Here is a 27552-nt window from a genome sequence, read left to right as displayed (position 1 = left end):
AAGGAACAGTTTGAAAAGTAGGGGAATGTATCTAATATAAATGTGCATAGATGTATCTAGTTGCTTCACATATGCCCGGTGTTACTGAAAGATGTGGTTAGATGGATAAATACAAATTGTTCCGAGCCACAATGTAGGTCCTAATGTGTAAGAAGGGTGTCTATCTTGGAAATCTAGTTCTTATTGAATTCCCACCTGCTTCAGACAGCCATGCTGACTTCTCTGATGCTCATGGCATTAGGGTTCCACAGCATATGATTTGGAATCACCCCGGATTGGTCCCCAGCTAGACCGGGAACTCCCGAAGCAGCTTTGTTTCCTATTTGCACCGCACAGGTGTGGGCAGAAGTCGATCAAGTCTTTCCTGCCGACACGTGGCTTTGCCAACATCCTTTTCTCTCCACCCTTATTCTTTCCCAGTTTCCCTCAGCCTTTTTCAAAGGCCGCGTCAACATGTGTGCAGCCTTTTGCTATGAGGTCCTCAAGTGCTGTACTTCCAAGATCAGCTCTACGAGGAATGAGGCCTCTGCACTACTGTACCTGCTGATGAGAAGCAACTTTGAGTTCACCAAGCGGAGGACCTTCTTGAGAACACACTTACAGGTCAGTGAGAAAGAAAGTGCAACTGGCTCTCTAGCCTTCCTTTCTCTTCCCTCCTCCCTCTCTTTCCCTTCCCTCCCAGGAGCCTATACTTCACGTACGTGTTAGGTTTTCCATCTTAAATATGACTGAGTTATCACCAGCTCTCCACCCCTTGCTTATTGGCCACAGTGGCACTGAGCTTTCCTGTCACCAGGCCACTTGAGCTCAACGATTCACCTCAAAGCCTGGGAAATGACGGTCCTCGAAAGTTTTAGCCAGCCTCCACAGGGGAGCATTTTGCGGAATGGGAGAGGGGAGTGTGGAGGTTCCTCTTGGCAACTTCCACACTCTCTGGGTGAGCGTGAGAGGGTTGGAAGGAATCCTTGTGCAATATTGTATTTCTGTGTTTAATGTTTTTGGTCAAAATGGACCCTTTGGCTCTGCTCGCTTGCTCGGACCGGCCTTAACACAAAGGCCGTCACACGTTTCGTATGTATGTGCTTCACCAAGCATCTGCTCCCCCGGCCTAGCACTTCCTCTGAATACTCCCTTCAGAGATATGTTCTCAGGAGCTCAGGTGTTGAGTTTGCAGGGAGTCCCCTGTGAAATAGCTAGGACTGAACCACTATTGACATTGGATCAGCAGACTTTAGAGGTGGGAGGCACCATGGAGGTCCTCACACCAAACATGCTCATTTTAGTCCAGAATGGACTTGCTGGAAAGCATGCTTTCTTGGAGATCAATTGATCAGATAAAGTAGCAAAACACTAAGGGGATGCAGTCAGGGAGAGTCACAATGATTTGGGTTTAGGGCATGCATTTTAAGGAACTTAGCTGGTAAATCCCAAGAGCCCAGGCCAAGCTCTAGCTGGCCCCAGAGTGAAAGTAAATAGCAATTGTTTTGGTTTTAGCAGAAACTCTGCGGGATCTTCCCTTCCAGGATTGGAACTTTTTTTAATGGGGCAAAAGAGGTTTTCCTTTGCCTTGATTCTTTTTTTTTTTTGTATTTTCTTTTTTTCAAATATGTGTAATCTTCAACCTTCATTTTTGTAAGACTTTGTGCTGCAAATTTTCTTCCCTCCCTTACCTTAATCACTGAATGGGAGTTGCCTTAATCAAAACAATACTGTTAAAGACCCTGCTCTGCTTTAAAAGACCAGGGCCATCCGGATCTGTCTCTGGCCACTGGACCCAGAGGGCTCTGGAGGCGGAAATGAGGCAGGTGACCGTGCCAGCCCTCACTCACTTCAGTGTCATTCACTCGTATGTCATGGCATCACCTCCCTGGTGCCATGGGACTCTTCCAGAGTGCAGGAAAAACAACAAGAAAATGCAAGAGTGGATGGAAATCTTACGTTTCAAATGTGGCTTGCAGAGAAGAAGCCCAAGGAAGCAGGTGGGGGAGGAAGGGAGGATCCTGCTGAAAGCTGCCGGAGGGTGACCAGCTTTGCCTCCTGCCAGTCTTACCGGGGCCCAGAGAGGAGAGGCTAAGTGTGACTTGAGAAGCACTCCCCATTATTTCCGATGACTGCTGGCAGAGCAGCTGTAGACCAGGCTGTAACACCGATCGGCCAAACATAAGAAGTGTTATTACCACAATTTGTAAGGGGGACTCTGAGATTGGCAGTTCCGGCAGCATAATGCAAACCCACGGTTTCATTAGTTTTTCCAAATAATTTTTGATTGAAATAAATGAATCGGGAAAATTGACAGAACTCTGCAGTTATCAGCATTTGAATAGAAATTATTTTGAATGAGAGAGGCATCCTGGCGTGGCATAAAAGAGCCCTGCTTTGGGAGTCGGGACACTTGACCACTTAATTACCCTTTCAACAAAAGGACAAATAATGGTAGGTGCATTAACTACTTCACAGCCCCGCTAATAAGATAAGTGCACTCTAAACTGTACATTGATCTGTAAATGTGAAAAAGCCCTCAGTTGTCCCTCTTCCCCTCCAGATCATAATTGCAGTGAGCCAGCTGATAGCAGATGTGGCCCTGAGCGGAGGATCAAGGTTTCAGGAGTCTTTATTCATTGTTAATAACTTTGCTAACAGCGACAGGCCTATGAAGGTGAGTTTTCTTAATTGTACCTCATCTCTCATCTAGCAATCGCCAGGTTAGGGATCCAGAGCTTAAGCATCCTAACTACTCATGAGATATTTGTTTGGAGCAGTGCCTCTCTGAGGTCTGTGTCCAGCTGTGCTTGGAGAATGATTTTTCAGCTTGATTTTAAGCCTGCCCTAGAGCTGGCCTGGTTTCAGATTTACTAAATCGGGTTGGGTTGGGTTAGGTTCATTTTTTATTTTTTGCTCAGAATTATAAAGCACTTAGAGTTGGGGATATAGGAATTAAGAAATGTTCCCATGGGTTTTGTGGAGGCTGAAGAAATCAATTTGAAAAATTCCAGCTGCTCTCCAGCTGGGAGCATTTGTACAACAGCCAGTCTTACTGGTTTCCCCAGAGAATGAGTACATGCTCCAGCAAATCCCACTAATGTAGAAATAAATCTGGCCATGTAATCATCCTTCTTTTTTGCATTAAGAGTATAGTATTTTCTTAATGGGCCACCCTCCTCAGTGCCATGGAGGGTTTTCATATTTAATGGGCTCTAGGTTATTTAGCGACTGGCTTTCACAGAAAAATGGGGCTTTGGGCTGCCTCTCTTTGGCACAAAATGTCATACTGAAACATTTCTAATATGACTTAATCATATCCTTTCGGCTTGGTCGTGGCTAACGTGTGAACAACAAATCCAGTAAAAACTTACATTGCACTTAATTCTCTGTCAAACATCAGTATCGGTTAGGGACACGAATCGGCCCTTTTTCCCAAGCAGCACACGTATACTGTGTATGACTTAGTCAATAAACAGACCTGTGGCTAAAATATTTATAAAAGGTCTTTGAGCTGTACGGTATATATTTATGTTTGTAAATGAATGGAAATCAACTCCCAGCTGTCTCTCTTGTGCTGTTTTTCAGCACCTACCCAGATAATAATGGGTTGCGCCAGTGGAATTAGGAGAAGGGGTCTTAACTTTTCCTTCAGCATAAATAAACAATGGACACTGAATGAATAAAGGTACAGGCCCGTGGGCACACACAGCTGTGTTGCCAGTGAGAAATATCTTTAATTTACCAAATTTCCAATCTCTTCTAGTCCAGAAACAAAAATCTCCTCAGAGGGATTACACCGACCTTTGAAAATTCTTTTTGGATGGGCACAAATTGGTCGTATGCAACACATAAGCGGTCATTTGGGTCAGAACTTTCCTGTGCCAAGGCTCTGGGGGAATTCATCTAGCCTGCTCCTCATTGTCTGCTAACTTACTATATATGGTAGTCAGGGGATGGACTAAACAAGCCAGGCAAAGCTGCCTTCAGTATTACTCCACAAGGAAATGGGAGAAACACAGCATGGTCGCTACTCTGGCTGAACACCTCCTTAAAAGTTTCGGGCCATTTGAGATTGGCCAGATTGGTGAGAAAAAAAAAAAAACAAACCCAGTGAGGCATCGGAAGTAGGCAAATGATGTTACAAATAATACTTGGTTCACCGGCATCGGATTAATTTCCTAGTTCTGTCAAAACTCAGTTCTGATTATTAGGCATATGTTACAGTTCTCCCTTCAGATGTGCCTATGGGCATTTCTTTGAAGCTTAAAATCTAGTGGCAAAAAGCATCAAGTTCTTTGGGTAAAAAACGGACTTGCAGCACACTGGACGATTCTGAAATCCTTCTATGCTTTGTTTCTGTTTTCAATTAGGCGACTGCTTTTCCCACAGAAGTGAAAGATCTGACCAAGAGAATCCGCACTGTCCTTATGGCCACTGCCCAGATGAAGGAGCATGAGAAAGATCCAGAGATGCTGATTGACCTCCAGTACAGCTTAGCCAAATCTTATGCGAGTACCCCAGAGCTTCGCAAAACCTGGCTCGACAGCATGGCCAAGATCCATATCAAAAATGGCGATTTTTCTGAGGTGACTCTTGGGGGCTACGGTACAGCCCTAGCTGCAGGGGCTTCTGAAGCACAGGATGTCTGATTCTCCTTTCTTTCTCATCCTTTTGCAGGCTGCCATGTGTTATGTCCACGTAGCAGCTCTGGTGGCAGAATTTCTTCACCGAAAAAGTAAGCTGGGTTTGGCTTCGGAGAAGGGTTGACTGAATACGTTCTCTTTGACACCTATCTGTTAATGCTGTGCGAAGATGCTCGTTTCAAAAAATTAGGTTCCGCTTTAGATCGAGTTGAGTTTGAGCAGAATTTAGGTTACAAAAACAACTGGATTGTTCACTTTGCCTTCTGCTTGCAGAAAGATTACAGATAAGGGTTTTACGCCATGCCAGGTCGGGTGTGCGATGTTTATTCTCCCTGACAGACCGCCTCCGATTTCATTCCTACAGAGCTCACGGCACTCTTAACAGACTTGCTTCCCTGACATCTGACTCCCTTTCACTACTTCCTGCCCATGGGATACCTGGGTTCGTCATAAGTACTCTACTCTTCTGGGGCTCTCTAGTCCAACAGCTGTGTGTTGGTTGACTCTCAGGTCTTTATGATATCTGCCCTGGTTAATTCAAAGGTTTGTCTTGGTGGCAGCTTCTTCTCTGAATGTCTTGCAAAATATTGGACCCACTCACGCCGCAGAGCAGGTGCACAAGTTTGGAATCTGCCTGGCATTAGAGAGAACCAGTGAAAAAATCTGGCCTTATCTAGCAGAGCTACCCACATTACTTCCTACCCGGGTTATAGACACAGCCAACATTGGGGGGAAAGCAAGCCAAGCTTTGGAGGCTATGGGAACAAAACTTCAAGGTTTGCCCCGATATTCGAGTATTGATGTTAAGCACAGATCCGTAATTAGTTGAGGAATCATTGTTGAGTTATTTCCTTTAAGTATGATGAGAAAAAAAAAACCCACCTGTAAGGAAAAAAACAACTTAGCAGATAGCTCACAAATATTCTTTTTGTCCATTATCATCCTAGTTGGATTCATTTCACTTGGATTTTTACTTTAAAAATTAGTTAAGGGCCAGTTGGGTGGTGCCATGGATAGAGCACTAGCCCTGAAGTCTGGAGGACCTGAGTTCAAATCTGGCCTCAAACACTTAACACTTACTGGCTGAGTGACCCTGGGCAAGTCACTTAAACCCAATTGCCTTAGCAGGAAAAAAAAGTTAATATTGAGACTATTCTGCCCGATTCAGATATATATGACTTGCATGCACTTTCTTGTTTTCCTTTTAGTGACATTGTCATAGCTTTTAAAATGGTATGAGATTTACTAGAAAAGGCCCGGTTTCCCATTTTTCATGTCAAGAGTTTACCTGAAAAGAAAATACAAAATGATAGTACATTTATAATACATTGGGCAGGGCATGGTGGTGCAGAGCTGTAAGCCCTTCAATTAGGATGACTAGAAGTCTGAGCTGCAATGCACTCAGGTGACTTGGCGTCTGAACTAAGTCTGGCATCAGGATGGTAAGCCTCATGTATCAAAGTTGTCAGAGGATGTATGGGCAAACTGGGCCTGGTCCAACATAGAGTAGGTCAAAGCTCCCATGGCCATTGGGAGTTTCTGCTGCACCTTCAGACCAGGTAAGATAGGGACATGTATTCTCTAGCTTAACAAGGAAAGGAAGAAAGAAAGAAAATACTGCATTTCCAATTTGATGATTTCAGATAAGTAGATAACAGAAGAGTACCTGGCATTGGAAACATCTGCCATGATTTGTTTTTATAAAGAAATTCAAGTTCGACCCTATTGTTCCTAAATTGGTAGGATTCAAATCTGAGTCCGTGTCCCCCCCCCCCACACACACACATCTGGTTCCTTAGATTAGAAACAAATTATTTCCCAAGACCCTCCCCCCCACTAATACAGATCTTACAATTAAGAGCAGAATTTCTTTCACTTTATCAGTCTTTCAGGGTTTGAAATGTAAGTGGAGGACTGAGCAGAGTCTCAGCGAGAATGATGCATAAATCTTATTGTGGTTTTTCCGGCAGATGCATTAAAGAAAGATTCCCAACTTCCTACAGCAGGGCAAGCAGGACGTGGCAAGCAGGATTCCGGGCCTGTAATGAGTCCTTTAAATATTTATTGTACAATGCCCTCAAGATCTCTTAGAATTTATCCTTCTTGCCCAGCAAAGAACTTTTTTCTCTGGGAGAAAACAGAATTGGATCTTAAGGAGAAAAAACAGCAGCTTCAGCAGAGGAAGCATATTCAGTCATAGCTGCTGTCTGTCACTCAGTGCAGAATATGTTGTCGTAACATTTAGCACAGAGGTGTTAGCACCTCAGAAACAGTACTGTGCTTCATTAATAGCTCCATCCACTAAGGAACCATAGAAAGCTGTGGGGGGATTCTTAGGCTATTCAAGCCGAGAGGCAAGTAGTAAAAGTGAGGTATTGCCACATCATCCTAGCTAAACCTTCAAAGAGGGCTGAAGACTACAGAGTATGGAGGGACAAATCTAAAGAGGGAATAGAGAATGTTTCACTATGAAAAGGCAGATTGCTAAATGGGCTCCTCGCTATGGAGCTGTAATAAAGTCAGAAAGTACTGTACGTCTATTATATAAGAAAGGTGATGAGAAAGGGAGAAGGTTCATGGAGAACAACATGACTCACTCAGTTTGAGCATGTATCATTTTCCATGAAAAAACCTAAGATGCTGAACTGTTTTTCAGTTCACGTCTTCCCTCAAACTCTTCTTTCTGCTAAGAGGAAATAACATGACCATTGTCAGCTGGCACAGTAGCCATGCCTCCTAGGCTACTTTGGCATTTGGGGGCTTTTTCTTCATGGTGAAATCTGTAGGGTGGTTTATAATTAAGACATTGGCCTGGGTGGAGTGAACAGATCAGGCAAAACTACTGGCTCCTTTAATAGGACCATTTCAACTGTCCACTTTCTCCTGCTTCCAATTTTCCCTACTTGCCTGGGCTGGAACTGCAGTTTTCCTTGTGTAGGAAAGGGATTTTTCCCAGGGTCCTTACCACGTCCTCCAACTGATATAAACCCAACCCTCTCTAGCAGAAAACTTGATCGTAGCATCTGTGAGATCCATGATCAGCTGAGTCAGCCTCACTTAGAATCCTCGTGATCATCAGAAACGTCTACTTTTGGAGCTGCTCTTACTCATGACTGACTGGGCCATGAGGGTCAGTATGTGACCTTCCCTTTACTGGAATTCTCAAGGACAGAGCTAGTCTCAGAAATCCCTCGAAGTCCTTCTCCAGGTGGCTTCTGTCAGCAGATGGCACCCCACTGCTCCTTCCGGGTGGATGACCCCCAAGCACTGGAGATGCAAGAAGGTCTTGGTTTCCACTTGGTTAGGCCAAAGGAACAAACCCCATCTGCTTTTTCACTTCTTTGGCTCCTCTGAAGCCGCTAGGATAGCGCTCGAGGCTGTTTCCCTCTCCAGAATCTTTTTCGAGAGGGCTCATTCTCTGATCCACACGTGGCACTATTGCTTGGACCTAGACTTTTCCCAGAGATTGACACTGCAATCGGAGGTCTTGTCCCTATTTACAATTGTAGCTCACATCCTCTATCCCAGCATTCTAGGTCAAGGCTCAGCAAACTACCGCCAGAAGGACCATTGCTTTTTTTTGCTTTAAAATGTAAAAACCATTCTTAATGGCCAAGGGCAGTACAAAAAATCAAAACAAATAAAACATCAGCCTGCAGTCTGCCATAAGCAAGAAGCTGTGGCTAGCCCTGCCTCGATTTAGTTTATAGTTACTGAAAGGGAAAAGTCTATCTTTGGAGGAAAAAAAGGTAATCCCTGGGAGCTCTTGCAAGTTCTCTGACACTTCTCCTCCTCTCTCTAGCAAATACTAGCCTTAGACCTAACTATTCGAGTGGGATAAGGAGCTGAAGATGGACATCAGTGAATATCCAGTAGTCATGGAGGATGGGGAAATGGGGCAACAACTGTACCCTCCTTAATCAGGTTACCAAAGAAACAAAATTTTAGGAATCTGGGGAGAGGGGAACTACCGAATTAGGACCAGAGACAGTGGATATTTCAATAGTTCATAGTTATATTACCGCTTACTGGTAATTCAACAAACATTTATTAAGGGTCTACTGTATACCGAGGCTTTATACTAAACTCTGATAATACAGAGACAAAACAAAACAAAACAAAAATAGTCCTTTCTCTCGAGGAGTTTGCAATTCTACTGAGCAAGATGATAACTGCCTGGGGTTGTCTTCTTTTAACAGAATGTCTGATGCAATGTTCTGAAGTGAGGGAAAAAATGGAAATAAGTTTCCTTTCTGTGGTAACAAACTTCAGTTATGCCTTTGGCCCTTGTACAAACTTTCCTAAGATCTCGCTTTTGAATTTATAACCGATCCTAAAAGTCTTATGATAGGTTAACATTGGGGTTTTTCCATTCATTTACTCCTATGATTCACAGAGTTATTCTCTAGTGGCTGCTCCGCATTCAAGAAAATCACTCCCAATATTGATGAGGAAGGGGCAATGAAAGAAGATGCAGGAATTATGGATGTCCATTATAGTGAGGTAAGCGTCTCAAGTTTTCTCTACCAGCCCCATATACTTCATTTTTGTTTAAAATTCTTATTTTGCAAATGTTTTGATCTCTAGCTAATGCTGAAAGCCATGTCAAATGAACTCCTGTGTGGGGAAAAAAAAAAAAAAGCTGTGGGTTTGCTGCACTAAGATTAAGAGCACCTTCAGAAGTAGTATGGTTGAGTATTTTTGCACGTGACTCCCAATCGACCCATTGGGGCATTGAAACTGCAGAGGCCGAGCTTGCTTCAGCCGAGATGGAAAGACCAGGCCCTTGAACCCTTTCATGGGCAAATGGTTGTACTGACTGATTTGTTAGCCGGCATTACTAAAACTGTCAGCATTTTACTAACCACAGCTTTGCATCTTCTAAACAATGTAAACATATTTTGAAAAAGCTTTCATAAAGGTACAAAATTAAAGTTTTCTATGTTGAAGACCAAGGGAATAATTAAATCTTTCCCCAAACTTAACAGGGAAAGACTTTATCAGTTAATCAACAAATCGTTACGCAAGGTATCTGTAAGACAAAAGGATCAAATATTCCCTGTCTTGTAAGAACTGACCATCTCCATGGGGATCATGTGTACACACGAGATAGCAGTGGTTTAAGAATAATACAGGCAGTGTGTGTTCTAGGAGCTTGAAGAACAAGAGATTGATTTGACTGGTCTGGTCACCAAGGAAGCGGGATTAGATCTGGTCCTGGGAAGCTGAATTTCGAGGGTGGAGGGTTTAATGAAAATTTCCTGGGTGCCAGGCATTGGGCTAAGCACTTTACAAACAATACGTCATTGATAGGATATAGACGGATGGAGAGATAAAGAGTACATTAAGGGGAGGGGAAGGGATATGAAGAGAGACAGGAAAGCCCAAACCAGTTTGGATGGACCCTAGGGCTCATGTAAGTAAAAGAGAATAGGAGGTGAAGGTGGAAAGGCAGATTATGGGAAGTCACGCAAGCCAGGCTACAGAGTTTGGACTTCTTCTTCTAAGCGAGGGGGACCTATTAAAAAAGAGGGACCCAGCAGAATGAATACTCGAACAACACTGCTCTAGGAATTACATAAAAGATGGGAGAGACAAGAGGCAGGGAGCCAAATTAGGAGAGTAACCCAATGGACTAGGTGTAAGGTGCTGAATTCTAAGCTAGGGTTGTAGCATTGGAAATGGGAAGGAAAAAACCAGAAATGAGAAACATTACAAAGGAAGAAATGCCAGAACTTGGTGAGGGAGGAAGAGAAATCAGAGATGACTCAAATTTCAAGCCAAGGGGCCATTAATAGAAATAGGGAAGTGAGAAAAGTGGAGCTGGTTTCGGGGGAGGAAGATGAATTTGGTTTGGGACATGCTAAGTTGGAGGTATGTCCAGGACTAGAACTTGAGAGAGGTCACATTTGGCGATGGTGATTTAGATGAGTTCTCTTACAGTTGGGCTGTTTGCTTTCAAAAGGTTTCTTAGATGTAGTATTTAGCTGGAACTCCACAACCATGTTGTGAAGGTAGCCATTGTTTAGCTCCACTTTAAAGATGAGGTAACTGAGGTTTGAGAAGCTAAGGGGTCTCACCCAGAACCAGAGCTAAAAGCAGTCTTCTCACTTCTAGGCTAGTGTTCTTTCTTCTAGAAGAAAGAGAACAGTGCTCGGAACTCAGATTTAGGAGACAGCCATCCCACTGAGATGACAGGAGGCAGAGGAGAGATGATCAGAGAGGTAGCAGCCCTGAGAATAAGAATTATTCAAACATAAGCTTTGTTTATAAATATATGCAGCACCTAGAATGTATTGTCGGAGAAGCAGTGTGTGTGGGGGGGTGGTTCAGTTAACTGGCCCAATCAATACATTACTTACTACATGGGAAGAGACTTGGGTTCTTTTTTAAAATAATTTTCTTTTTAATTTAATATTTTATTTTTCCCCTATTACGTGTAAAACACTTTTCAACATTCAATTTTAAAACTGAACTCCAAATTCTCTCCCTCCTTCCTTACCCCCCTCATTGAGAAGACAAGCAATTTGACATGTTATACGTATGGAATCATATAAAACATATTCCTATATCAGTCACGTTGTTAAAAAAAACCATCACAGACCAAAATAAAAACCCAAGAAAAATGAAGGAAGTTTAAACAGTATGCTTTGATGTGTGTTCCAATTCCATCAGTTCTTTCTCTGGGCGTGATAGCATGCTAAGTTGTCTTGGGTCATTGTATTGCTTAGAATAGTCAAGTCATTCACAGCTGATCATCTTACAACATTGCTGTTAGGGTATCTGATGTTCTCCCGGTTCACCTCATTTCATTTTGCCTCAGTTCACGGAAGTCTCTCCAAGTTTTTCTGAGATCCTCTTCCTCGTCATCTCTTATATCACAATATGTTAGGATTCTTACGAGGTGCTAAGTAAGGGGAATTGAGGAGACAGTGGTTAAATCTAGTTTAGCATTGATTTAATCCTACAACAAATAATGGTTTCCTAGTGATGTAATGATTGGTGTGTGCTCAGTGTGGAGCATATAAGGAGGAGCTCTCAGGGCCAGAAAGGATAAGCACAATAGAAGCTTTCTGAGACTGAGACAGATTCATTCCATCTTCTACCTTTGTTGTGGCCGGAGACTGAAGCAGAAACCTTTGGAGTCTGGGAGATTCAGAAGCCAGAGAAGGCAGGCCTCTCAGAACCAAGGAGAGAGATAGGCCTCCAGAAAAACTAGCCGAGCCCCAAGTGAAGGAGATAAGACTTCGAAGGAGACAAAGGATTTGGACTTTCACTCCTGGCTGCATTTGGGGTGATTACTGAGCTGAAACAAAGGCTGCCACCAGAAGCTCCCCAAGAAACCTGTTCCCAGAGAATATTATGATTTAGGAAAGAATATTACAATAGTCTTTCTTCACAAATTGTTCAGCCATTCCTCAATTGATAGCCATCCCCTCAATTTTCAATTCTTTGCCACCAGAAAAGAGTCACTGTAAATATTTGGAGATAGTTGCAGATTATTCTACGTAATGGTTGACTCAATATGCAACTCCCACAACTGTGCATAAATGTCTAACTTTTCCCACATACTCGCCAACATTTATCATTTGCCTTTTCTGTCCTATTAGCCAATCTAATAGACGTGAGCTAGTAGCTCAGTAGCATTTTAATTTGCATTGCTTCAATCATTAGTAGTGATTTAGAGCATTTTTTTCATGTGGGTAGAGACGGCTTTGATTACTTCATTTGAAAACTAGTTTTTGATCATCTGTCAATTGAGAAATGGCTTTTATTTTTATCCCTCTGACTCATTTTTCTTTTCAACTGAGAGATGAGGCCATTATTAGAGAAACCTATTCAAAAAATTTTTCAGTTGGAATTGCTATTTCCCTCCATCCTATTTCCCTCATTTATTCCATTCTCTCCTTTTGCCTTCCCCTGTAGAGGGTCGGAACTCTGAAAGGGTGTACTTGAATCTAGGTCAGCAGGTGTGATGTAATGATGTAATTACTCTAGTTAAGCACATATTTAGTGTAATATGGTGATGCACTGGCTACAGTTGGCACACACTCACTGTGCTGTAACCGTACTGAAGTATCTAAGGGCCGGAAGGACTCGGATACACAGATGCAGACGAGACTTAGAGTTCAGACTCCATCTTTGGCCAGCCTCGCGCTGGCCCTCTTTGCCTCCTTCACTCCTCCACCAAGACCAAGGACTCGATCCTGAGATCATCCAGAGAGCTAGTCCGGACATTACACACCCCTCCCCCTCCTCAAAGTAATCTGCTTCAGATTGGTGCCTTCCCCTTTCTCTCTTCCCCTTCTCCTAGTTTCCTGTAGAGTAAGAAAGATTTCTAGATACAATTAAATATGTGTGTTCTTCCTTCTTTAAGCCGATTCTGAGGAGAATAAGGTTTGTGTGTTCCCTGGTATCTCCTCTAAATCCCCCTCCACTATAATAGTTATTCCTTGTCTCTATTATGTGAGATAATTTATCCCATTCTACCCATTCTTCCTGTCCTTTTCCCTTTCTCCAAGTGCATTCCTCTCTCTCAACCCTTTATTTTTTTAGATATCATCCCTTCACATTCAACTCACACCTGTGCTCTCTCTCTCTCTCTCTCTCTCACACACACACACACACACACACACACATACACACACTTCTTTTAACTGCCCTAATGATGAAAAAAGTTCTTATGAATCACAAGCATTACCCTCCCCTATAGGAATGTAAACAGTTTAACTTGAAATCCCTTATGATTTCCCTTTCCTGTTTATCTTTCTGTGCTTCTTGAATATTTTAAAGTCAAATTTTCTATTCAGCTCTGGTCTTTTCAACAGAAATGCTTGAAAGTCCTCGATTTATTGAATATCCATTTTTCCCCTGCAGGATTATATTCCGTTTATTGGTCCTTGGTTATAATCCTAGAGCTCCTTTGCCCTGTGGAACATCATATTCCAAGCCCTCAGATCCTTTAATGAAGAAACTGCTAAATCTTGTGTTATCTTGACTAAGGCTTCACTGTACTTGCATTATTTCTTTCTGGTTATTTGCAGTATTTTCTCTTCAACCTGGAAGTGCTAGAATTTGGCGATAGTATTCCTGGGAGTTTTCATTTGGTGATCAGTAGATTCTTTGCTTTTGTAGTTTACATTCTGGTAAACTTCAGGGCAGTTTTCCTTGATAATTTCTTGAAAGATGTTGTCTAGGCTCTTTTTTTGATTATGGATTTCAGGAAATCCAATAATTTTAAAATTCTCTCTCCTGGATCTGTTTTCCAAGTCAGTTATTTTTCAGTGAGATAGTTCAGTTTCTTGGATATTTTTTTCATTCTTTTGATTTTATTCAAATGTTTCTTGATATCTCCTAGAGTCGCTTCCACTTGCTCAATTTTGATTTTTTAATGAATTATTTTCTTCAGTGAAGTTTTCAATTCTTCCACGGTGGTCTGATCTGAAGAGAGGTGTGTTTAATAGTCTCCTGGCCTGTGCTCTGGTCCGTGAGTGACCAGTACGCTTTTCTTCCTGGGAACTGTGATTCGAGGGGCCCTGCTTCACTGTAGGCCACAAACTCTGATGTGGTAGTATTCTTCCTCACCCTGGGACTGCCACTCAGCACTGTAACCCGGTGGATCTGAACGAGCACGACAATGGATCTGTGGCCCTACTGCCAGCAAAGAAACCCCAGTAGCCTCCTTCTTAACAGTTGTTTGACCCTCTGGGAGCTGCAGCTGCTGATTCACTCCCTCCCACTCCTGGTTTCCTGGAGCTGGGGCTGTGTCGGGGTAGCCTGCACAAGATTGTACTCCATCTCCTCTTATCCCATTGTGACAGACCTTTGCTGCTAAAGTGTTGAGTTGTCTTGGGCTGGAAAATTGTTTCTCCCCCATCCTTTTGTGGGGTTTGTCACTTCAGGATTTGTTTTAGGGGTTTATTTGAAGGTCTTTGTAGGAGAGCTTAGGTGAGTGAGTCCCTGGTTTCTCTATGCCATCTTCAAGATTTGTGTTCTAGTCCTTACCTGCCACTAATGAGTTGTGGGACTTTGGGCTAATCACATTACTTCTAGGAACCTGAGAAGTCATCTGGTCTAACCCTTACGAATAATTTCTTCAGCCTCGGTTTAAATGGGGTACAAAACTTATTATACACGTGTCCTTGTCTGAAAAATTTTATAAGGACTGAGGGAGAAGGAAATCGACTTCCTTGCTAAATATAATTTTTAAAATTAATTTTTATTGATAGCACTAAAATTTTCCCCAGAGCTATCCCATCTAATAGTGTTTTTTTTTTAAGAAAACAAAGTAACAACTCACAGATACATAGAAAAAGTTTGGAAATGGGTGCTATGTACCTGTCACATTCACAGACTTCCCACTGGCACAAAACGGCATGGTGGGAATGTCTTCCCATAGTTCTTCTTTGGGGCCAGGCTTGTTCCTTGTAATTCTACAGCATTCGCTTTTGATTGCTCTCTAGTTGTTTTCCGTAAGCCTCAGTTCACATAGATATTTCCAAGTTTCTCTCTATTCGTCATATTCATTTCTCATGGCACAGTAATATTCCGTTATATTTATGGATCACAGTTTATTTTGACATTTCCCAATGGATGAGCATATAGTTTGTTTCTAATTCTTTGATAGCAAAAGTGCTACTGTCAGTAGTTTGCTTAGTCAGTGGGCACTTTCTGCTTACAAATGGCCTTCTTGGGGTAGAAGTCTAAGTAATGGGATTTTTAAGTAAAAGGATAAGGACATTTTAGAAACTATTTGCCTGATTCCACATTGCTTTCCAAAACGGTCGTACCAATTTGTCATGTCACCGACGACGCGCTGCTGTGCCGCGGAATCTCACAGTCCTTCTGGTTGGCGTTTCTCTTATGAGGAGTGATTTGTCATTCTTTCATATACCTAACAGTTTTCAGTTTTTCTTGGGAACTGTTCATATCCTTTGGCCACTTATATACTGGAGAATGGCTTTTGGTCATATACCTAAATAAATATAGAGATTTGTTTACTGTTACAATATCTTATTAAGGAAATTTAGTATATAGATTTTTTTGCCCATTCTACTGCTTTCTTTCTTTTCCTCGTTGAATTCATTTTGTTTGCACAAAAGCTCTTCAGTATGATGCGATATAATCTATTGTAGCTTTCCTAATTGCTTCTGTCTCTTGTTTGACTAAAAAACCATTTCCTAACAACTGCTCAAAAGATTATAAAAGTGTGTATGTCCTTTAACCCAGCGGTCCCAAAGAGGATCCAAGAAAAGGAGGAAAGACCTGTTTATACAAAAATATTTATAGCGACTCTTTTGTGGTGGCAAAGAATTGGAAACTGAGGGAAATGCCCTTCCAGTGGGGAATGGCCAAACAAGTTGTAGTACATGATTATGACGGAATAGTATTGTGCAGTAAGAAATAGAAAGAAAGATGGTTTCCAAAATACTGAGAGAGAGTCTCTTAAGCTGATGATGTGAAGTGAACAGAACCAGAACATGTCCACGGTAACACAATATTGTTGTGCCGGTAATGGCAATCTACCGTGAAAGAATTGGCTTTTATTTATTTTTTTTTTTCCCTCAATTACATGTAGAACAAAACTGTGCATCTGGGGCAATTTTGAGTTGCAAATTCCCTCCCTTCCCCCTTCCTTGAGAAGGCAAGCAATTTGATATAGATTACACACATGCAATAATGCAGAACGTTTCCATATTAACTGCGTTCAAAAGAAAAACCAGACGGCCCCTCCCACAAAAACAAATAATAAAAAAAAAGCTTGAAAAGAAAAGTATGTGTCATTCTGCATACTTTACCTTAAAACGCTATTACTCTGCATTCAGACTCCCACAGTTGTTTCCTTGGAAGTGGAAAACACTTTTCATTTAGAAGCACTTGGGAATTCTCTTGGATCATTGTATTGCAGAGAACAGTTGGCTTGGCTATTTTGAATCGGATAAAGATCCAAGACAATTCCAAGGGACCCATGATTAAAAAAATGTTCTCTACCTCCAGAGAGAGAATTGGTGAACCCTCAGTGCAAACACGTCATTTTTTCACTGTCTTTATTTTTCTTGGTGTGTGCTGACATTTTGTACAGCAGCTTCACAATAATAGAATTAGAATGATAGAATTAGGGAGGGAATTTGGAACTCACTTTTTAAAAAATAAGTATTAAAGTTAAACTTTTAAAAATGTAATGAGGAAATATTTCATGAAAATTTTAAAATATTGAATCCCTAACTGTGAATGCTAACAATGGTATGATTGTTATTAACAAAGCTGCATTTCCATTTAGGAGGTATTGTGGAATATAGCACAGGGTAATGGTCTGAGCCTAATTTCTGTCCAGTTTGTCATAAATTAGGGAGTCCTTTTCTAAGTAATTTATATTTTCTAGCTTTTCACGTACGAGGTTACCGAATTTTATTTTTTCTGATTCTCTCTTTTTGAGCCTGTTCCATTGATCTACTTCTCTATATTTTTTTAACCAAGACCAGATGATTTTGGTGGCTGCTGCTTTTATGATAATAGTTAAAGATATGGAAATGCTATTCTCCTTTCACCCTTGACTCTTTTTAATATTTCCCTTAACATTTTCATTTTACGGATGAATTTTGGTACTATTTTATCAAAGTCTCTAAAGAATCCCTTTGCTAGTGGGATTGGGATAGCATTAAAACTCAAAATTAACTTTGCCAGTATTGTTATTTTTTATTCTATTTTCGTGAAGCAATCACAGTTCCTCCGGTCATGTAAGTTGTTCTTTGTTTATTTAGGGAAGATGCTGTCATTGAATTTGTGTGCTTTGGTAGACTGACCACCAAATGTTTTAGACATCTTGTCATTGTTCAGAATAGGATTGCCCTTTCTATTACTATTACTGTCTCTTGGATTCTGTTCCTATTATATCGACATGGTGTTTGATTTTTAAGGGTTTATTCTGTAGCCTGCAACTTTGCCAAAGCTATCGATTATCTTAATTAGGATTTTTGTGGATTCTCTATCAGCAAAATGCAATGGTTTTACTCCTATTTTTAATGGGAAAGCTTGTAGTGTATTCACAATGCATATTATGCTTACTTTCAGTTTCAAATTCTCTCCTCCTCCACCCATCCATGAGGCAAGAAATACGATATTCATACATATGAAGTTAGTCAGACTTTATCGATTTAATTATGTTGTTACATCCTGGTCTTAGTGACTTTTTTTTAAACAAATTGCTGTGATCTCACAGGATTTTGTGAAAAAATTTTGAATTAATTATCCTTTCCTAGGTATCTATATTTGTCTCATAAAAAGTTTAGTAGAATGCTTTCTTTTTCGATTTTTGGAAATAATGTGTGGAGTATTGGTACTAATTGTTTTTAAAAGCGATACATATTGTGTAAATATGTACCATTAGAATTATAATTTATCTTTATATGGAAGTTCACCAGGACCAGCAGCTTTTTTTCCCCTTTGGAGTTCAAAGTTCTCTGTAGCATGTACATAATAGTTCTGATCATTCTCTGTTTTTCTCTTATCTTTTAAGTTGAGTGGTCAACCAAGAACTAGGATCCATTTTTTTAGTAAACATCCCTAAAAGATTCTTTTGCTTTCGTGTTTTAGTGATTAACTTCTTTTAATTCACTCTATATAAGGAAGTTTTTATTTGAATACTTTTGCCAGAAGGAGAAAGATTGACCCAGTCAATCCCAGGGGCAAAATGCAACCCACAGTCTTAGAGAGATGTCTACAGCCCTGAGAGGTTAAGTGACACAGCTAGTTTGTTTGGAATTCGGGGCTTCTTTTTAATGGTATTCAACCTATCATCACATTAACTTGGAATCTTTCAGAACGCACGTGTCCATAACCCCATATTGTTTCCATTTCTGTTGCACGCAGGAAGTTTTGTTGGAGCTCTTGGAACAGTGTGTAGATGGCTTGTGGAAAGCAGAACGTTATGAAGTAATCTCTGAGATTTCCAAATTAATCATTCCAATTTATGAGAAACGTCGGGAATTTGAGGTAAGTGGTTTGAATCATCACGAAAACAGCATGGAGTTGACTTGAGGCAGAATTGTTTAAAGTGAAGAAAGGAGAGAGAAAAGAGGAGTAGTATCTTATTGCTCTTGTTTAATTGTTGCTAAATTGCTAGAAATTTAAAATAATTGCACAAAACCCTGGCTTTTGAGTCAGGTAATTCCCCTAGGACTCACTTCCCTGCTACATAAAGTGAGGGTGTTGGCCTTTAAGGTCTGTTCTTCCTCTGTCGGAGGTCACCTTTCAGCTATGGCTCCAATAATCTGCTCCAAAGGTCATCCACTGCCTCTTGCGCCATCCCCAGCCAGTCTAACTTTGGTCCTGCCACGGGGCTTCGATGAGTCTGGAAAAGAGAGTGAAGCTGATGATTTTGCGTAACTCTCCCTCACTCAAGCCTCCAGACATCATCTTGTGATGTCATTGGTCCTCTTTGAAAATGAAAGACAACAAGGTGTCTTTCCCTTCTGATTCCACATGTGTGAAATCCTAAAGAGTATGACCTTGATTCTTTGTATGAAATTCTCATTTAATATGAACTATAAGGGTCCTCAAACTACCGCCCGCGAGCCAGATTCAGCAGCTGAGGACGTTTATCCCTCTCACCCAGGGCTAGGAAGTTTCTTTATTTCAAGGCCCACCAAAAACAAAGTTTTTATTTTTACTGTAGTCTGGCCTTCCAGTAGTCTGAGGGACAGTGAGGAGGACCCCTGAAGTACATGGTTTGAGTGGGTGGTCCCCATTTGATAGCTTTGAAAAAGGATATCTCAATTTATGTCTAAATCTTTATAGAGCTATATGGAAGGCAAGGGAGAAGATAGGCTTTCTTACAGATGCGTGGTAGTGATCTTGGTGGGTTCCCTTCTAATTATTATTAGCAGCCATCGCTAAGCCTGCATTTATCTGTGCGTCTGGCCGTGATGATCTGAAAAGGGCCAGGAGCTGTGAGGGAAGTGCAGGCTCAGAGATGGTATCTGCCATTTCTGGAAAATGCAGAGGAAGCCACATTCACATACTGTGAGCATCTCCCTCCTGGGCCAACCAAGCTCCCTTACAAGCACACTGGCCAATTTAGGGGGGCCTTGGGGACCTGCTTGCTTGTAGAGACATGGGGTTTATTGATTTCTGGGCTTCTCCCTAATGGTGGGCAGGGAAGAAGCCTCCTCATCCAAATCACTTCGCAGTAAGTAGAAACTTGAATTTGAATGCATTGAGAAAATGGCTTTAAAGGGAGGCCCAGCTGATGTGTGATTCCACTTTTCAGAAACTTACTCAAGTTTACCGAACCCTGCACGGAGCTTATACCAAAATTCTGGAGGTCATGCACACAAGGAAAAGGCTTTTAGGCACCTTCTTCAGAGTGGCCTTTTATGGACAAGTAAGTGGCCACTGGTTGGCACCGTGGGGGCTCAGACGCATCATTTAGTAGGCTGTTTTTCAGTGTGAATGGATGGGGCTTTTGTAGGGAAAAATCCCTTAGAGTCCTTTATTTACTTGGGGGCCATTTCCTTCTCACTGATTCTTCCTAGGTGATGCCATTTAATATGATATGAGATAGTATGATAGAACCTGACATTATTTTAGGGGGGGGTGGTCCTCAAACTACAGCCAGCAGGCCAGATACAGCAACTGAGAACAATTATTCCCCTCACCCAGGGCTATGAAGTTTCTTTAGTTAAAGGCCCACAAAACAAAGTTTTTAATTTTACTATAGTCTGGCCCTCCAAAAGTCTGAGGACCCCTGTTTTAAAGGCTAGAGTGGAAGTTGCCTCTAAGAAGAGCAGCTCCCCTATCCTTGTTGGCCCTTCACTTTTGGCTGCAGCCCTCGGGGGTTGGTTTCCTGGGGCTGCCTCCTTAGGTTGCTGTCCCCACTCCATCTGCCAGGTGTTCCCCTGGTCGCTGGGGAATAGAAGAGCATCACAGATGGATTCGGCTCCTGGACGAGGTTTGGCTGCCTCTGGCACACTAGAGAGAAGGTGGGGAGAGCAAGGCTAGAGGTTCTATGCACAAGTACCCATGGGGAGGAAGCCTTCCTTTTATTTCTGCCCTTCTGTGACTGATGTAGCAATCCAATTACCCAGAATCAGGCTCTCGCTGTTGCTTTCACAGGGGTAGAAAAGGGTTTTGCTACAGTGCTTTAGCCTTGGCTGTGAACTTGTCTCACTTATATCACATTATATTTTACTCTGTTTCAAAGTAATCAAAACTGTGTTTTTAACTAGTTTAAATCCAGTACGCCTGGGGCCCTTCTTAAACTGTTCTCTATTTTAACTTTGAAACAGGCTTTCTTTGAAGAAGAAGATGGGAAGGAATACATCTACAAGGAACCAAAGCTCACAGGCCTCTCGGAGATCTCCTTGAGACTCGTTAAACTTTACGGGGAGAAATTCGGTACGGACAACGTCAAAATCATTCAAGATTCAGACAAGGTAATTGGTGCCCCCGGTATGTGGGAAAAGACTTTCTCTGTACCTCTTGCATTGGTAGAGCAGCATTCTGCCTCCCCCCCCACCCATGCACAGATAAAGCCAAATAGAAGGTGAGCCGCTTCTTGTTGTCTCTGAGTGGAACAGTCACCTTGGCAGCATTAATAGAACCGAATTGTCACTTAACACATGTTTCAAGGGAAAAGGAATTGACTGTATTGACATCTTCGGGACTTAGGCCCTATTTCTAGCCTGTCTGTAAGCACGCAGATGAACAGTGTGCTCTGTTTGTCCCAACTAATAATCCTATCCGTGAGGGTAAAGGGGCAGCAGTGGAAGAGCAAAAGAAGTTCCCTCATGACTGACTGTGTTTTCTGTGCCCAGAGTAAGAGTGTTTGTATTTAGCTCAGATCCCACACCAACTGAAAGCAAAATGTTGTCAATTTACTTGAGCATCAACAACTCCCTGTCCTTCTCCAAATACTGCATTCGGATAGGATCCCCTGTACACAATCCATCCTGTATCAGCTTTCTACAGCTGTGAATGGCCAATTGCTGGCAAATATATATGAAGCACCTGCTGTGTACAAAGAACACTGGGCTAGGCTCAAGGGAAGACTCTTCCAATATTTTAAATTCCATGCGCTCCCTGAGTACACTCTCAGGGTCTCTTCACTATTCACACACTTTGCCCCACCCAGAGACCCTGAGACCTTGCATTTATTACAGGACAGGGGTCCTCAAACTACGGCCCGCGGGCCAGATGCGGCAGCTGAGGACGTTTATCCCCCTCACCCAGGGCTAGGAAGTTTCTTTATTTCAAGGCCCACAAAACAAAGTTTTTATTTTGACTATAGTCCTGCCCTCCAATAGTCTGAGGGACAGTGAGCTGGCCCCCTAGTTAAAAAGTTTGAAGTAATGACTCCCCTGGACTTGAAATCTTGAGATATTTGTTAAATGTGTTAATGTTTGGAATCTGAGGACGCTGGCTTGTCTGACAAGGATGCGACACTGTTTTATTGGAGGTTCTGGGACAACCAGAACAATCTCCTGTGGCTAGCCCACGGTAGTCCCGGTTTTCACTATTTTCCAGAAAGATTCTGGATGGTTTCTAGTACAACCATAAGGTAAGTTATCCACATTTATGAGCAGTTGAAGGACTTTGGGAAGACTGGTGTTTAGTCAATTTTGTCACAGAAAGCCATCACCAGACTAGCTCCTCTGTGCCCCACCACAACATGGGTCATAGCCAGGAACCGTCTACGTTCTTCCCAAGGCGACTGCAGCACTGACAGGCCTATCGTGAGAAATGACTTACCAAGCAGCCATCGCTAAGGGGGGGGGGACCCACTAGGAAGGACTCTGCATCAGCAGCTCCTTCCACAGGAGGGAATTCTGGCATGTGGTACTAATCCAATCCCCCCACCCCACCCAATCACCTTTGGGCTGCTGGGCTTGCTTTTGTGGGGAGAGTTAAAGAAAGGTTTTTTCAAGTAAGAGCTCTAGGTGGTGATGGAAGGGTTTGCAGGTGAGCCCCTGAGTGCGGGGTGGTTTCCAGCCGGTGCCCTTGCCCGTGGTCTCAGAAGGGGGATGATAGTGTGGAATGCACACTTGGGTGAGCTTTACCCTGCCTTGAACCACATCTTAAAGGAAACGGTGAGAGGATTTAGGAATTAACTAAGTCCATTGTGATTTGTCTGGCGTTCTACATCAGTCTCCTGTATACGCCTCGGCCCCTGCTCTACAATTGTAGCTTTGGTTTCTATTGGGCTTGGCCTGAAGCATCTGCAGCTTCTTCTCAATATGTGTAACGTTCCCTAAGTTCTCCCTCCTTCCTTTCAGTTGGGAGCAGGAATGGAAGCCAGCACAGAACTGTAGTTCCACAGGCACCTCGTGCCCAGTTGATCAGTTTTCCCCACTTTTGGGCTCTGGTCAGACTTGGTACTAGCTGGTTCCCAGGTGTGGAAGGACCCTAATCGGTTTCTAGCTACAATCACAATTTGAAAACTAGAAAGAAGAAAAATTAAGAGAATCGCCCCAAGTCTGCTTAATCTAGACCTGGCGGGGCACCTACAAACATTGCCGAATGCTACCCACCTCCTGCCAGACAGAGCGTGGACTCGGGAGGGAGGGCCACGGCCCATGCAGGAATGTCTTGGGCTTGACTCTACATGTGGGGGGAGACGAAATGTGGACCTGAAGATGAAACCGAATGTCAAGAAAATAACTGTACTATTTTTTCAGTGCTCCGGCCCTCAGGATTCAAACGTCTTAAAAGCATAAAGCCAGCGTTTCAGCCATGGTGCAAAGATTACCAAACTCTCACCTTCCTGAGAGGAGCAGCAAAGTTAGGGATGATGGGAAAGGATTTGGGTTTTTGCGAGGGCCCACAGAAAGGGTGGGAAAGCTAATAATAGACTTCTGCTGCAGATCCAAGAGAACAGAACCCCATTTTTGGAAAAAGCCAGTGTCCCCTGAAGATCCAGCCTCCACAGTGTAGAGCAGGCCCAGTTCGGGCTCCGAGGGGCTTCGGGGACCCAGTATGGAGCATGTGAATTCCCCGATGCCTTTGGGGTCGGGCCAGAATGAGTCAGCCCGGTCCCCAGTTCAGTGTATGGAGGGAGGGAAAGTCTAACCTGCGCCGCCATTTGGTTTGAGCTTATTTATCGTCTCACAGGTCAACATCAAAGACCTCGATCCCAAGTACGCCCATATCCAAGTCACTTACGTGAAGCCCTATTTTGAAGACAAAGAGCTGTCGGAAAGGAAGACGGAGTTTGAAAAAAATCATAACATCAACAGATTTGTTTTTGAGGCTCCCTATACTCTATCTGGCAAAAAGCAAGGCTCCGTGCAGGAGCAGTGCAAACGGCGGACCATTCTGACCAGTAAGTGCCATCCCCATCCCACCGGGGCTCTCCTCCAGAGGCCTGGCTCTGTGCTGCACTGAATGCTAAGGGGGCCAACTCCTAGACGGGTTGGGGGCGGGGGAGTGGAGCCTTTTTTTGCTTTACTATCTCAGGAATAATTTTTCATAATAGTCAAACTAACGTGACGTTTTGATAGCATCAAACTCGTTCCCATACGTTAAGAAGAGGATCCCTATCAATTACGAACAGCAAATTAACTTAAAACCCATCGATGTCGCCACTGATGAAATAAAAGACAAAACCGCCGAACTGCAAAAACTCTGTTCTGCTGCCGACGTGGACATGATTCAGCTCCAGCTCAAATTGCAGGGCTGTGTCTCCGTCCAGGTAAGGCCCGATGAATGTTGGAGCCAGCCGGGGGGAGGGGGGCGCAGAGCCAGCCGTCATCCTTTCCGTCACCTTCTTGGCACTCGACGGTGTCGTCCCACCCGAGGGATCTGCCACAAAGGCCCACGGCTGGACCCAGAACCCTAACTCATAAGCTGCAGCTTTCTTTTAGCAAACAAGAACCCCAGGTTGGATAACAAAGCCGGGCCCCCACTACTCACTTTGGTGAAGCTCGGCCCCTTCCACTGGCAGCGTCTTCCCGTTCCTTGGGGGGGAGCTGTGAGTGGACAGTGGGGGGGGGGGGGGAGGGGGACGGGGTTAGCAATAGTCATCTCCTCCAATTCAAACCTGACCTCAGATACTGCCCTAGCTCTGTGACCTGCTTACCTCAGTTTCCTCATCTGGAAAACAAGCCAGAGAAGGAAATGACCAATCACTTGAGAATCTCTCCCAAGAAAAGTCCAAATAAGGTCACGGAGAATCGGACACCACGAACGTCAACTTCAAAGTTTCTTGCTCCTGAGAAGAAAAGGAGAAAGGATTTTGAATTTCAAGTTACTCTCATTTCAGTTAGAAGTAAAAGAAATGGAGAGTAGTGGCTTGTGGGGCACCTGGTCCTACCCCTCACCATTTCTGATGGCTAGTGGGCTGGGAGGACCTCCCAGATCTTTGCAGGGGTCCGAATTCCTAGTAGGGCAAATGGAAAGCTCTTGGGGAAGCAGGCCCCATAACTCCTAACTCCAGTCATGTCATTTATCTAACTGTAGGTGAATGCCGGCCCTTTGGCCTACGCCCGGGCTTTCTTGTGCGACAGTCAGGCCGGCAAGTATCCCACCAAGAAAGTGAATGAGCTCAAAGACATGTTCAGGTGAGTGACTGTGCTGCCCCATGTGCTAGGCCCTGGTGGCCGTCCCCCTCGCTCCTTCTCTCCAATGGGTAGGTTGTGGTGCTTCCTGTTATTCAGCTCCTTCAAGAAGGAAGGTTCCCGCCTACTTCTCAGGAGTAGCCAGGCATTTTTCCAGGTCTGGGTTTCAGAAAAAGCAAAGGGAAGCCCAGCTACCTGTTATCCAGTAATCCAGTACCCAGAGCGGTTGCCCCTTTGCCTTCCAAGTTGTATAGCAAGCAGCCCTCCAGCTGGCGGCCCCAAAGGTGTCTGAGCCCGCTATTGTTAGAACTCCTCTGCTGATTTCAAAGCCAAGTGCTTTGCAAACTCTCAAGAGGTAGAGCATATGAAGCTACTCTCACTGTGCATTACGCATAGGGGAGGGCGGCTAACTCCAACAGTTAGCCACGGAAAGGTTCCTGGCTGGTCTAACATCATCGTTCCCGAAGCGCTGCCCTAGTTGCTTCCTTTCCATGCTCTAATCCTAACGATGGCTTGGTTATCTGAGGAAATGTACCCCTGAAAAAAAACATTACACTCGATGCCATCATGGTCCATTTGGGTCTTTAGAGACCCCAGCTTCTGCTGGCGGGTACCAGACTTAATATTTAAGTACCAGGGCACAGTGTGAAAGGATGCGTGTGTGCAGCAGAGCCACCCGAGGTGCGGCCGGTCGGCTCTGCCGAGACTCTGGCCCGACCCGAATAGCTCCTGAACGGTAGGCAGAGGGGCCTGAACCCTGACAGATGCAAGTTCCTTGAATATACTGGAGGAGTCTGGTGCTCTGGGGGTACCCAGGGAGGGTGCTAGCTACATGAGTCTCTAGGCAGCTGGACTAAGGGCTTAGGACTTTGAGTCAAGAGAAGCCAGCCCTTCCAGCAGGGGCCACCTTAGGAGAGGGTTTGGACTAGATTGGCTAGCAAAGTCCCGACTCTCAAACCCCATGTTAGATTTGGCGCTACTCCCCTTTTCCTAGCCCATCCTCCTAGAGGGCCATCTCCTCCAGCAGCTGGGATACCTTCTTAGCTCTGTATTCCTCCAAGCCATTTAACTTCTTGCAGTCTCAGTTTCCTTCTGTAAAATGGCATGATCCTATTATTGAATTTCTAGGTGGACGTGAGGATCAGGTAAGAGAATATGTGGAAATTACTTTGCAAACTTTAAAGTGTGATGTGAACATGAGCCCCGAACACCCTTTAAACCACGTGAGCTTCCTTATGGCCTAAAAAAACAAAAATCAAACGGCCCACCTTCCGTAGCCTGGCATTACAGATCTCGCCCAGCATGGTCTTTCCCCCACCACCCGAATGTTCACGAAGGAACATCCTTCGTGTCCTCGTACTCCCCGCTCCAAACTTCGCCTGGGGAGAGCTCCCTGTTACTCTGTTAGTGAAATGTTGCATGATTGTGTGGCGTTTTCCCCACATGGGACGGGGAGGCTCTCACAGGCAAAGTCCAGCTTAGATTTTGAAGTAAATGAAGCCCGTCCCATCGCCCAGGACTCCGTGGCAGTAGTAAAGACTTATGCATAAAACAGAGAAACCGACTGGGAAGCTCCTGGAGGATATGAACTTAGAGGCAGGTAGGGGGCAGATCATTCAAAGAGGGAAGGTCAAGACCCTTGATTCTTGTACAAGAATCTGAAAATGGATATCAATGGTCACAGATTCTTTTTTTGACCCAGACCTGTGATTACCACACACACCACCTAGTAGGCACTTAATGAACACTAGCTAACTGACTGTGGGGATTAGCAACTGTTTTGCAACTTGTTGCCTCAGAGTGGACTAGGCACGAGGAAAGGGCGTCGGCCTAGTCTAGGGTCACACAGCCTATCAGGGACAGAACCTGAATCCTTAGGTCCCTGTGCCCCTAAGACTGTCCGTCCCGGAAAAGGCCAGGGATAAACGAGATCTGTTCGTGTTCATCCACAGGAAATTCATACAAGCCTGCAGCATTGCTCTCGAACTCAACGAACGACTTATTAAAGAAGATCAAATTGAGTACCACGAAGGCCTCAAGTCCAATTTCCGAGACATGGTCAAAGAATTATCTGACATTATCCACGAGCAGGCAAGTACCAGGATGCCCAAACTATAGCGATTCGGGCGATGGCGCTCTGAAAAGCTACGAGCTGTGGAAGTGGGCCTGTGCTTTCTTCCACCACTTTAAGCCCAGTTAGTTGAATGTCTGTACGCAGAGCAAGTAGAAGTTTAGTTCCCCCCCCCCCGCCCCAATCCCTGAGTTTGCCAAAATGTCACTGGACAATCTGATCTGAGTTAACCTTAGGCGGCGTAGTCTCAGCTTGGAGAAGACTCCATGAGTCTTCCGTGAGGATTCTGATTCTTGTCACTTCC

At 43.6% G+C, this 27552-nt stretch overlaps 1 protein-coding gene and 1 long non-coding RNA gene across 3 annotated transcripts in view; one reads left to right on the top strand and one right to left on the bottom strand.

Annotated features, from left to right (window-relative positions):
• DOCK11 (dedicator of cytokinesis 11) overlaps positions 1-27552 on the top strand; it is a 177445-nt gene that overhangs the window by 145845 nt on the left and 4048 nt on the right. The window contains exons 41-52 of the mRNA XM_051968881.1: positions 421-603; positions 2543-2656; positions 4353-4568; positions 4660-4717; positions 9022-9128; positions 18495-18617; positions 19894-20007; positions 20912-21058; positions 23733-23943; positions 24122-24312; positions 25080-25180; positions 27130-27268. Of these exons, the coding sequence (XP_051824841.1) occupies positions 421-603; positions 2543-2656; positions 4353-4568; positions 4660-4717; positions 9022-9128; positions 18495-18617; positions 19894-20007; positions 20912-21058; positions 23733-23943; positions 24122-24312; positions 25080-25180; positions 27130-27268 (1704 nt within the window). The remainder of the gene's footprint in view (positions 1-420; positions 604-2542; positions 2657-4352; positions 4569-4659; positions 4718-9021; positions 9129-18494; positions 18618-19893; positions 20008-20911; positions 21059-23732; positions 23944-24121; positions 24313-25079; positions 25181-27129; positions 27269-27552) is intronic.
• Positions 18706-27552, bottom strand: part of LOC127542940 (uncharacterized) — a 112526-nt gene continuing 103679 nt past the window's right edge. For both annotated transcript variants that reach the window (XR_007948926.1, XR_007948925.1), the window contains 3 exons: positions 24700-24831; positions 24534-24589; positions 18706-18975 (listed from right to left, as the gene is read on the bottom strand). This is a non-coding gene — a long non-coding RNA (uncharacterized LOC127542940). The remainder of the gene's footprint in view (positions 18976-24533; positions 24590-24699; positions 24832-27552) is intronic.

This window comes from Antechinus flavipes, chromosome X (genome assembly GCF_016432865.1).
Source record: "Antechinus flavipes isolate AdamAnt ecotype Samford, QLD, Australia chromosome X, AdamAnt_v2, whole genome shotgun sequence".
In the NCBI taxonomy this organism is placed as follows: domain Eukaryota; kingdom Metazoa; phylum Chordata; class Mammalia; order Dasyuromorphia; family Dasyuridae; genus Antechinus; species Antechinus flavipes.
This window is presented reverse-complemented; position numbering and strand designations above follow the sequence as displayed.